Here is a 13,079-nt window from a genome sequence, read left to right as displayed (position 1 = left end):
TAGTGGATATAATAAGGTAAAAATTCCCTTAGTGAGAGCGATTGAAGAAAGGATACACGTCAACTTTGATGCCTTTTTCCTTAATAAACTAAAAGCGGTCTGAATGAAGTAAGGACGATAGAAAATGCCTTAGATAACTTAGCTGTGCAGCCCTACTATAAAAGCGAGTTATAAGCCTAAACATTTTGAGCTAACATGTAAAAAAAAACTGGGCTGCCACTTGATTCTTAGGGAGTAGAGTCTAAAGGAGAAAAAATGGGTTATGGAGGAATAAGCTGGACGAAGTCCAGAACTGGTGGTATAAGCTGGACGAAGTCCAGGAAAATGAGGTATAAGCTGGACGAAGTCCAGGGGAGGAATAAAATAATAAAATCGGAGGTATAAGCTGGACGAAGTCCAGGGGAAAAAGGGAAAAAGAAGATTAATTACCCAAGGGCATGAAGTGATAATTACCTGACCCAGGAATGAAAAAATATAGAAAAATCGGGAGACGATAGAAAGGAGAAACTCTCATAACCCGACGCATCAGTGGTGTAACTTTAACTTTGGAGCGTTTTGATCCTAACATCCCTGGTGAGGAATGAGTGATCGAGCGAACCTAACCGCTGGGAAATCAATAGGCTATCTTGACGAACTGACGGACCGTTTAGGTAGAAGAAGGAAGGGGGAGGATTTGAAGACTGTAGACGATCGGAGAGAACTTAAGCTTGTGGGGACAGTCGCCTAAAAGTTGAAACTAGTTCATGCTTGTCTGTTGTTTCTCTTTATGTGTTGTTTTCTTTTATGAATCTGTAATTGTCTAGGTCTAGGGGTCTGTTTTTGTGTTAGTGTTTTGTTTGTAGAGTCGTTCTTGGGAACCGTGTATTGAAATTCGCCTTATTCCTTTTTCATGTCTTTCATGCTTGAGGACAAGCATGGTTTAAGTGTGAGCAGTTTGATAAGGCTAATTTCATGCATAGGTCTAGGGGATAAATTCGTGAATTTGCTGGGTCTAACACATGTTTTAAGCCAGGTGTATAGAGGAAATTCGCCAGGTCCAGGAAAAGAAGGAGGCAATCACACGCCCGAGGAAACTGGCGAATAAGTGAACATTGTGAAAGAAATTGCAAGACGGAGTAAATCTCAGAACTGAAGGTTAGAATGGAGATTTCTACAAAGGTTCTAGAAGATTATGTCCGTGTCTATAAAAGAAAGGTTGCATGCATTCTGGAGGGATCTTCTCGGGGGAGACCTCACTAATAGTCTGCAGCTAGTTCACTTTTCTATACACTTGGGTTCTTAGAGGAAAATTCAGGGGGTTTCGCGCTTGGGTTCATTTTCCGCTTTCTCGTATTTTCAAGTTGGGTTGTAACACCGTCCTGTTGAGGGCGAAGAAACAAGTTTCCGTTTATTTTGCTCGTATTTTGTGGATTTCACCGAGCTTCGTTGCTCGAAGCTCGGCACTCTGTTTTATCGACTATTCTGTGTTTTATGCAAGTTTAATTTTCTGTTATGTCGATGTCTGATTTTGCTGTTGTGATTTTCTGGAGTTTGACCTAGCTTACTTGCTTTGGATGCCTTTCGCAATTGTTTACTGAATCTGTGCAGAGTAATGGCTGGATCGGAGTGATCGGAGTTTGTTGGTGAATGAATCGGAGGTTTGAATTTGGTTTGTAGCTTGATTGTGGAAACGTTTAAATTCGGTGTTGATCGGAGTAGATCTGTTAAATCAGAAGTTATGGAGACGAATCGAGTTATGGTTGGTTTCGGATTGCTTGGATCCGGAGTGGATTAAGCGTTCGACAAGAGATCTGAGCAGAGTTGGTTTATTTTGATGCCTAGTCTTCGTGTTTTCATTTCGCTTCGTCTAGTATATGTAGATCTGAGTTATTTCCGGTTTATCGTAAGTTTCCGACGACCAAAATTTTACATTCTGTTCGAATATGGGAATGTGCTCTGTTTCCTTCATCTTCGTGTTTAATTCCGTTGAAGAAATGCATGCCGTTGTGAGTTGAATGCTCAGTTAGTTATTTGCAGCTTTTCTGCCGTACTTGCTATTTTTGGGTCATGGTCCCCACTGTTGGTTGGTCTCTGTCTAGCTAAATTAGGTAGTCGTTTACACGGTCTAGGAAGTAAGCTTAATATACCGAAGTCTTGATGATGTTTGATCTCAGCATGTTTACAGCTTTCTAGGTCTAGCGTTTATATTTCCTGCCTAGGTCTAGTAGTAGTTATACCTCAACCCTGTTTGCGTGGCAGCAGCCGCTTAGTCAAGAGTCTCTAAATGCTCTCTTACGTGTCCATCTTCGTGGGATCGACCCCTGCTTCTCTATACTAATTTATAGTATTCGGGTTGAGGGATCTTTGAAGGGGAGTTTTGTGTGTACAACGACAGAGTATTCTGAGTTACATTGAGTTCCTAGACCAAGTGATCTAGTGGATTCATAGGACTTGGTGTCTCGACCTCACAACATATAAACACACGCTACTCTAAACTCGCGACTTTAGTAGTGTATCAGAGAACGACGGTGAAGAAGAAGATAGCGCCGATCCCAAAAGCACCGAAAGGATGTTTAGATTTCCACTATTTTAATGAAACGATGTTAAGAGCTTGTAATTCCCATTTTTAAACCATGTTTATATGTCGGTTGGATGTCATTGTTACTATACATTATTTCATCTGTAAGATGAGATAAACTTCCATTACAATGAACTTGGAATGCTTTGCTCTTGTTTTTTGTAGTCGATAGCCCATGTGATGAGCATTACTCGATACATTGGGTCTTAGTAAATGAATATTTGTGTCATAGCATTGTTAGGTTAATTTGTGTCATAATATACCCACATTCGAGGCATGGAATATAACTATTGAATACCAAAATGTCTCATACAATTTGATCGAAATATTCCCATCAAACAAACTGAATATTAGTACGACCGAAGAATATTCTCATGTTTTGAACATATTAAAAAAACCAAATACACGATTATTCTCATGTTTTAAACATATTAAAAAAACCAAATATTAGTATGACAGAAGAATACACAAACAATAACCAAAAACATCATCTATGCTTTTGGGTCATACTAAACGAATATTTGAGTCATGGAAACATATGGGTAAATTGGGTCATAATAATCGAATATTCAAGACATGACATAAAACTACTGTGTACAAGAATACCGTTATAATGCCCAAAACCTCATTTGTTCTTTTGGGTCATACTAGATGAATATTTGGGTCATGGAAACTTATGGGTAAATTGAGTCATAATAATCCAATATTCGAGTCATGACAAAAAACTACTGAGTACCAGAATGCATAATACAAATTTGAACGAACTGAGTAATTTCAAACAACGTGACATTGCAAATAAAATGGACTCTAAAAACACTAAAATTGACATTACTTCAAAAAATAGAATACATGGTATCAAACTTCAGAATTTCTTCTAAACCGCCGTTTTTTTTTCTCTTTGAATTTGTCGCAATTCCTTGAATCGTGGTGACCCCACTCCTGACAATTCTTGCATTGACGCAAAGACTTGCTCTTAAGCTTCAAAGCCTTCTCCACTCTTTAGGGGAGTCTACTATCAGATCACTTCGTGCTGACGACTTCAGATGGTTGAACATCTACTTCCTGGGGTGCCTCAGCCCCATAAAATTCCTCAATTAGTTTCTTCTTCTGGGCTGTAGACATTACCAAAATCTCTCCCAACAAAATTGCTTGTGCCTTCTTCTCGTCAACATAAACATGCGTTGCTACTAGGGATGTCAATGTAGCCCGCAACCCGTGGGCTGGCCCGAATAGCCCGCCAAATTTATAGGGTTAGGGCTGTAAATTTCTAGCGCGATAAAATTAAAACTCGATTAACCCGCACATGATTAACCCGCGACTCATTAGGGCCAGACCCGAAAACCCGATGGGTTGACCCGAAAACCCGATAAAATTTCTATTATTCTATTTTTTACTCCTAATTCGACACTTTATTGATTAATTTTATAATATAGATAACTAAAAAAATAACTTTCAATTTTATATTAAATATACAAATTATATATTGAATTTTTATTAATATAATAATTGATAAATAAATTAAAAACTTCAAATTCACTTAAAAAAATATTTAAATTTCTAAACATGCATTAAAATTTCACGAAATATCTCAAATATTAGTATTTGGTCATGTTTATGATTAAGTTTGACCATATATCTCAAATTTATCATAATTAAATATTTTACATTTTATGAATATAACTAATTTTCATCATTATTTATTGGATTGATCGCATGTTAATCTTATCGGTAGCAACCCGATTAAAACGCTGGGCTAGCCCGAAACCCAAGCTTTTAGGGTTAGGGTTGAACTTTTACAACCCGAAAGAATTCACAACCCGATTAGCCCGCACCCGATTGACCCGCAACCCGAGTAGGGCCGGCCTGAAACCCGATGGGCCGGCCCGATTGACATCCCTAGTTGCTACATCTTGGCATTGGACAGCATGAACAACCTTAACTAGAGGAGATTTCAAACTCAATGGCGTTATCCAATGTTGGGAAGCTACGATCAACAAATGGTCTAAGCTCTACAGGGCATTCTGGTGTATTTAAATCTGTCATAATTCATAATTATAACACTCATAAAAACTAACAATGAAGTAAATACAAGTTTCCATCTACTGGATTTAGAATGATAATAGGTCATAATAAAGACAAACTATCTTCCATGAAAATGGGGCATACTAAACACAAATTGAAACATAGCAGAAAAATCGATAAGATAATATAGGTGAAAAGATTCATAAAACAGAAGACAGTGACAGTCACAGATACAAAAATATGAATCGAAGCATAACAAACAAATGAAAATAAAAAACATAACCATAACATGTATTCTCAAGAACGGGGTATGATTGATTATCTACGCGCGAAGTAGAATGTGTGTCGGATTCCATTTTTGGAGTTAGGATACGGAAATCTATACAAAGCAAAAAACAATGGGTTTTGTTATCAAAACATTAAACAAAAACAATGAAGATTCATAAACTAGAATTGTAGGTTACGATTCTGACCGCCGGCTGAAATGAAAAATGATATGAGAAACGATGGCAGTATATGTGGGATCTGCCAACGACGATGGTATAGAATTGAAAATGGAACAGATTGATCTGGAACACGACAGCGACGAAATCTAGAAACTAATTGCTCAAGAATAATAAATCTCCTTGGAATTAAGTTTAATGGAAGATGATGGAAGATCGTGTGAAGAATATAGAAGATATGAAGGAGTTGAAGTTATGGAATGTTGATTCATCACTCACGCAGATGATTTGTTAGTGAGAGGCAACATTATAGGATTTTCCATAACAGCCGATTAGATGATATGACATAAGTAACCTTATAGGATTATTAGTGATTAAAATAATAATATTTCAGAAATTAATCCAGTCATTAGATATTTTAATTTTAAGATGATCTCACCTAATCCTATGTTTGACATTCGGCCTGTATTTCTTGATTTAAAGGGGTTCTTGTTTTGATTAAAATCATATATATATATATATATATATATATATATATATATATATATATATAGAAGTGTGATCAAATACAAACTCTCTAAAATACAAACTATACAAACTATGTCACCGGAGTGTACAAATTCTGTCACCGGAGTGTACAAATTATGTCAACGGACTGTACAAATTATGTCACCGGGGGTCGATGTCAACGGAATGTACAAATTATGTCACCGGGGGATGTACGGAGTGTACAAATTCTGTCGACGGGGGTGTCCAAATTCTGATTTTTCGATGTCAAAATGTTGACATTAGAAAAATCTCTTATATTAACCGTTGATTAATTGTATTAAGTGAGTATGATTAAAGTTTGTATAGTTTGTATTTTAGAGAGTTTGTATTTTATCACACCCCTATATAGATATATATGAGTATGTTATATATATATATATATATATATATAGTTATATATATATATATATATATATATATATATATATATATATATATATATATATATGAGTATGTTATATTGCTAACTCACCCTTAAATTGCTAAGTACAACTAAATGATAGGCTTTGGATCATTAAATCAAGACACAAGATCGTACAACCACGAGTATCAATACAGTGTACAAAAAATATCAATTAGGGGTAATATCAATTAACAAAAAGTTAGTTATAACAAACTTTTAAAAAATATCGCAAAACTTTAAATGATTACAACTATCTTAATTTAAACTATTTTTTACACAACATATATCAAATCAATGATAATTTTATAAGGATTCCAATAAGATCTTACATGAATATGTTTTGATGTCAAAATCTAAAATTTTTTTTATAAATTTTCAATTTTTCCGACAAACAGGCTAATATCAATATAGATAACATAATATGTCAACAATCCAAGCCCCCTAGCTCAAGTGGTTGAGGAGGGTGGCAAGGATACCGCACCATCCTGGAGGTCTCGAGTTCGACTCTTAGATGGCGCAACTTGGGATTAATTTCCCTTGTGGGCCTAAACAAGGCTTGTTGCCTTGGGGCTTTGCAAGCTTACGGGCCTGGACCCGTCTGAGGGTGGACAACTTACGGGCCTGGACCCGTTTGGGGGAGGCTAGTTCGTGCGGCCACGAGGGGCTGGGGGAGGCTAGTTCGCTTGCCAATATATCTCGAACTCGAAAAAAAACAAACATAATATGTCAACATAGTAGGTGTACAATGTCAATATTAAATTGTGTTGACATATTCAATGCATTATGTTGATATTTTTAATACACTATATTGACATTACAATTCAAAACCGTAAATGCGGTAGTTAATCTTATATTTTTTATATTAAAATATGAAAAATAAAATTACACATGGAAAATTATAGACCATTAGATCTCTTAAATTAGTTATAGTTAACAACTAAGGGATGAGTTAGCAATTGATCACTCTCCTATATATATATATATATATAGGTGATCAATTGCTAACTAATTAGAAATCCAAAATTAAGACCAATTCCTAACCATTAGATGAGGAGATCTAATGGTTGAAATAATGCCTACTGAATTATATTATAAATTTAAATAATAATTAATTAAATTTAAAGGGTATTAATGCAATTCATATATATAGTAGTTAAAACTAACTACTTTCTCTCTCTTCAAAATTCATCTCAAAACTTTAAATTTACGTAACTATCTCGATTAATTTATTTTTTCGCAAAAAAATATATTAAATTAAAGATAATTTTATAATGATTATAATGAAATCTCAATTGCATATGTTCCGGCGACGTTCAGATGATGAAATTTGATAATTTTTATTTCAATTTCGTATATGTTCATAAGCAAATTTTTATCAACAAATGCATCAAAAAGTTTCAATATAATGCATGTAAAATCTCAATAAAACTGTGTTGATATTTTTGTGTACTTGTGTTGAAATACTCATGTCATTGTGTTGATATTTGTAATACACTATGTTGATATAAAAAAACCACGAAATTTATAATATGATAACTAAATGACGATCTTACTCATTTGTTGAAATTCGTGAGGTTTAATCTCATCTATTCGTTTTAAAATCTAAGGGTATTGAATCTACTATTTATCTACTATTTATTGAAATTCGTGAGGTTTAATCCCATCCATTCGTTTTAAAATCTAAGGGTATAGACATGGACGGACGCAGAAAATATTTTCGATAATGGCTTCCTTATAGTACTTCATATATTTCGTAAAAAATATCTTAATCATTTTTGGCCATTTTAGGTACTACATAGCAGTGCAAGAAACACAACATTTTATGAATGAAACGCATGCGAGATTTTAAATATTTTAATCTTCATTACTTCCTCCGTCTATAAAAATATGAATTTTTTTCGTTTTGGGCCGTCTATAACTACTTCTATTTTTGATAACCTCTTTCTCTTTAATAAGATGAGTTCTGTTCTCCATTAACAATACGATAATTACACTCATATATTATTATAAAATCAATATATAAAGTGAAACGCATATTTTATTAATTTATTTTTCTAGTTTTGTTTACAAGGTCAGCCAACTTTTTGAAATCGGTGTCAAGTGAAAATTGAACTATAAATGACATAGATGAAAGTAATCTATATATATATATATATATAAGAGGATGTGATCATATGATAACCTATATTTATGGTCATAACCTAATAACCTATCATTCTATGGACGAAATATATCATTTTATAAAATAGAATATCATTTTATGGATTAAAAGTATCATTCTATGCATGCTGAAAAAATATCATTTTATAGTGTATAAATATCATTTTTAGTAAAAATGATATTTTTGATCCATAAAATGATAGGTTATTAGGTTATCACCATAAATATGGTTATCATTTTAACGCACCCCTATATATATATATATAAACTGAATATATCATAGAGAATATTTTAAAAGCTATAATCATAAAAATGACCAAATATTTATATACACAAAACTAGTCCAATACAATTAAAGTATTACAATGATAAAAAATTAAAATAATATTTTCTAGATTAGAAGTAAAACAAGAAACTTTATTGTTAGATTTAAATCGATTGCTATTTGTTCACTACTCCTATGATCACTCTGAAATTTTGTGAACTCTTTAAATAAAAAAAAATTAAAATTTAACACCTTGCATATTTATAGCAGTTTAATATAGTATTTGATAAGAATGAGGCAGTGCTTTTTTAAAAAGCGTGTTGTCAAATCATTACACTTTTACAAGGATAATTTAATAATAATATTACAACATATTATTAAATTCTTCAAAATGTCTTCATCTTCCTTGTGCAACTAAAACCGCCATTGTTTCTATATTTTACTTCTGTATATTTGATTCCCGTATTCAGTTCAACCCTTTTTTTCTATTCAAATTTTGCCGATTATTCATCTACAATATTATTTTAGTAAGGGCTAAAGATTGTTTTTAATAATTTAAAAAAAATTCGAGTAGAAAAAAATTAAAATTAAATTTTGGGTAAGGGCTTAAGCCCCACCCTATTCTCAAGTGTGTCCGCTACTGGGTATAGATTTGGTCTTAATTTTGGAATCTACTGTTTATCTAGTATTTATTGAAATTCATGAGTTTTCCTCTTTGAGAATTTTATCTAATTCCTTCTTGAAGGTTGCTTGTTTCTTTCCATGGATAGAATCAAGTAGATGCATGCATCAATGATAGTGTAACCATTAAGAAGTGGAGCCAAATTGTGTGGTTTAAATTAATAAAAGTTGCAGTATCATTTTGGTTAAGGTCCTATAGTTTTAATCTTAGCTATTCATCATTTACACATTCTTCATTTTCTAATCTTCCATTCAATTCAAATTTGGATCTAGTTTTTGTGGTTAGATCCACCTTATCTTTTCTGATTTTGCGTTTAACTTGATTATCAATACTTATGGCATAATCCTTGGGTAAATCACATAGATCTAGTTTTTGTTGCTAGATCCATCTTATCTTTTTTGATTTTGTGTTTAACTTGATGGTATTTAGCAAAATAATTAGAAAATAGTTAGGTGACTAATAATGCCAGATTAAGCCTAATCTGGTTAAAAAATCGCTAATTCAAAGTTGGTCGTCAGAAATTGATGGAACTGTCGAAAAAAATGAATGTGTTGGACTACTTATTATTTTGAGAATATATTTAGGACCAATTTTAAACCGTTACTTAACAAATGAAATGAAAGTAGGCATACTCAATCGCGCTCAATTTGTGAAGCTCCGAACAAATCGATTACTATAAGAAATTTAAGAGATTGAATATGTGAAAATTAGACTTCCCTAATTTAAAAATTTGACTATTTGACTCTATAGTCTATCCAATTCCAAATCTCCTTTGTTTCTGCAAACTGCAAATTCTATCCAAGGATAAACCACTTTGGCGGAAACTTTTCTGCCTTCACTCACAAATCGCAATCTCTCCAATTCACCTCACCGCCTCAGAGTTTATTGCAGTCTGCGGGTATAATTCACACATATATAGTCTATTTCCCAAAATAAACATCTTTTTGTTTCTACATTATAAAAATCAGAGTTTGGGATCACGCGTATCCATTTTCGTTGGATATTTTCTTGATAATCTGTGTTTCGAAAAAGGTTGTTTCCCCATTTCAACGTATCTATTGTCTCTGAATTTTGAATAAATTAGTTACTACGGTTATGAAGTTGGGATCTTTCTTGTTAAGGAAAGGTTTTTTAATGTTAGATTGTGTTCTATTTGCACGCATTGATTGATTAATATATTCATTTATTTATTTGGCTTTCTTTTCAGGCGTGCTATTGTTTGTGAGAAGATGGGTTTAGTGGGAGTTTCTTGCTTGCTTGATGCGTAGAAGATGGCATTAGCAACATTTCAGCTGCGGGTAAATCTCTGTCCAGATATTTTATTGACAAATGAGAATTGAGCTAACATTTTTACTGGAAAGGATAATTTAGTTATTTGAATGATTATGAGATGCATTATTTGGTACAAACTGCTACATTTAAATGTTCGAGACGATCCTAGATTAAGAGATGTTTGTCCAGTTACTATATTGAATGTATTCGAAATCTTTTGTGTTTTGGTCTTCATAATTGTAGAGTATTGAATGATTATCTGTTTCCCCTCATTAATCAGGGCTCTTGTAGCAGTTTCCATTGTGTGCCCTCAGCACGCTGCAGAGGGAGCCAACTAAAATACCTTTTGCCCTCAGTCCCACGAGTTGGGAGAAAAGATAGTCTGAGATCCTTAAAATGCAGATCATGTTCAAGGTTAGATATTTACATACAGGATTTCTAATGAATCATTAAATGACAACATATAGATGAACATGTCATTTGGGCAACCATTGGTGGCACTAAATGAGTATGATCAGCATTATAAACCTCTTAAGGAATGCTCTCGGCTATTATGTTAATATGGTGGACACTCTTCATAATTTGTCGTTAGATAGAGGACTGAAAAATAACAAAATATATTGTTTTTGTAATCCAGTACTTCTATATACTGGAGTTTATTTTTACTGAACTTTCAACAACTCTATATTTAAGCCATACCTTTTGTTTATGATATTTACTGTTCATGATTTCACGTTGACATGTTCAATGCTTGATCATTTCATTTGATTTGTGCCTGTTTCATATAAAACTGATTAAACATCTTGCACAGTCGAGGAGCTTTTTTTATTCTGGGACCAAAGTCCAAAATATCTAAAATATCAGCTTTCAAAGGTGGCAATCGACATGATGATCTGAGTGGCAGAGCTAATGACTCCAAGTCCCTAAAGAATCCTCTTAAAGTTTCTTATTTACAACATGAGAGTGAAGAATCCTTCGTGGAATCTTCAAAGGTGCATAATGTTGTGCCTGCCCCTTATACAGCAGAAGATGAGAGAACAACCAGGTCCTTAGCTATACAAAATCTCTTTAAGAACTGGTTGGTGTTACTGCGTACCCCACTAGGAACACAACCAGTGGAAAGAACTCTCGAAGAACCTTCTGAGGGAACCTCAGAAGAGTCAAAGGTCGTGCAAAATAATGAAAGACATGAAGTGTTTAAGGCGGCTTGGTGCTACTTTTTGTGCTTGGATCCAACAATAAAGATACCATTGTTAATGTTGTGAGTATAGTCGTTTGTTCTCTCTCTCTCTCTGGGTGTAGAGTCTTGGGGGCCTTGGAGTAGTGATGGGCTGGTGTCGGCCCTCACTCTATGCGCTTGTGTAGCTATGTTTGCACTTACTTTTCTTTCACTTGCAAAGAAATTCTATTTTTCTATTGGTGCATATTTATGGCTCATCAATCTTAATGAATTTTGATTATAGTTAAGCAAGGGATGGTTTTCAGGATTAATATGAAGACTTGGTTTTAGAATTGTTTGTCCCTGTGGTTTGCTTCTCATGTAGTGTTGTTAGTTTTACTGATATCTCAATTAGATTGCTATGCCTTTGTTTGGCTAACTTTGTGGGCTTCAAACATCTCTTGAGCTTCCCCCAAAACCAAGATGTTTGAAAATGTAAAAAGTTTATTTTTCTTTTTATATTGCCTGCCTTCTGCATTTGACTTCCTATTTGAAATCTACTATTTGCTCCTTTATGATGACTAATTTTGTGCATCCAACTGCATATTGCTGATGTCTATCTCTGCATTGTGTTCGCAGCACACCACTGTACCTGGCAGTAAACCTTTTATATGGATCAGAAGTATCTAAAGAATTAACTCCCCTATGGATTCTTGGACCATTAGTTGCGTCTCTCTATGTGAAGATGCTGCGAGGAATATGCAACCTCTACGTGTTCAGCTTCATGCAAACTGTCAGAATAGTGAAGAACCTGCCAGCCTACTTCATGGAGGTACATGAGTACCTTTTCCGTGGGAAGCTAAAAGAAGCCATGCATGAATATGTGTGGCAACTTCTCATTGACATAAAAAATATGGACTACAAGGAGGTGATCAAGAGGAAATTGAAGGGTTTCCAAGGGTGGTTGGTGGAGAAATACCAGGATTTTGTTGAATCCATATGGCCGTATTACTGCAGAACAATCAGGTTTTTGAAGAGGGCCAATCTAATATAGCTCCAACTCCTCTTTAAGAGATATGTCCAAAAGGCATGAGATTGTTCTCTGTTTCCCGTGGCTTAGTTCCTTACTTTAAGGTCCCTCCGTTAAGCCCCTTTTTGATTTGGGGTTCTTCCCTCGACAGATTGGAGAGACATGTAGGGATATGAATGCTTGTATTGAACATCTCTATTTTTTTTTTCTATATTAACGCATATCTGAATATCTGAATCTGTTTTGAATGCATCTGAGTTTTCCTATCAGGACCGTCTCATAACCGTCTCATAACCGTCTCATCTCTTAACTATTCATGAGCTCCACTGTACTTTTCACTTTATCTCTTAACTAAGAGGCAGAACCTGCAACTCTTCATCTCTTGTCTGTCTCTTAACCATCTTATCCCTTAACTAATCATTCAATTTCATTTTTTATTTTTATTTCTAACAAATTCAATTAATAAAAACACACTTCATTAAATAAAATAAAATTACAACTTAAAATTCTTAAAAAATTAAAAAAAACATAATTAAA

The 13,079-nt window shown here is 34.0% G+C and overlaps 1 protein-coding gene across 2 annotated transcripts; it reads left to right on the top strand.

The window, feature by feature from the left end:
- Nucleotides 1-9,811: 9,811 nt before the first annotated feature.
- Nucleotides 9,812-12,811, top strand: LOC121780330. 2 transcript variants are annotated; one of them, XM_042177901.1, is made up of 5 exons: nt 9,812-9,979; nt 10,289-10,379; nt 10,634-10,767; nt 11,165-11,614; nt 12,152-12,811. In XM_042177901.1, the coding sequence occupies exons 2-5, from the start codon at nt 10,353-10,355 to the stop codon at nt 12,564-12,566; spliced, it is 1,026 nt and encodes a 341-aa protein (XP_042033835.1). In that variant the 5' UTR covers nt 9,812-9,979; nt 10,289-10,352; the 3' UTR covers nt 12,567-12,811. The 2 variants fall into 2 exon arrangements, with proteins under 2 accessions (XP_042033835.1, XP_042033836.1); XM_042177902.1 differs by having other exon boundaries at nt 9,974-10,113.
- The last annotated feature ends 268 nt before the right edge of the window (nt 12,812-13,079 follow it).

The sequence above is a fragment of the Salvia splendens genome, chromosome 19 (genome assembly GCF_004379255.2).
Source record: "Salvia splendens isolate huo1 chromosome 19, SspV2, whole genome shotgun sequence".
Lineage (NCBI taxonomy): Eukaryota > Viridiplantae > Streptophyta > Magnoliopsida > Lamiales > Lamiaceae > Salvia > Salvia splendens.
The sequence above is the reverse complement of the archived record's forward strand: the minus strand, read 5'-3'. Positions and strand labels throughout refer to the sequence as shown.

Bases quoted from the DNA above. Each gene is read 5' to 3' on its own strand.
- LOC121780330 (XM_042177901.1), top strand. From the start codon at position 10,353: ATGGCATTAGCAACATTTCAGCTGCGG. The intron at 10,768-11,164 runs GTTAGATATTTA...CATCTTGCACAG, and splicing joins AAATGCAGATCATGTTCAAG to TCGAGGAGCTTTTTTTATTC. The intron at 11,615-12,151 runs GTGAGTATAGTC...TTGTGTTCGCAG, and splicing joins AAGATACCATTGTTAATGTT to CACACCACTGTACCTGGCAG.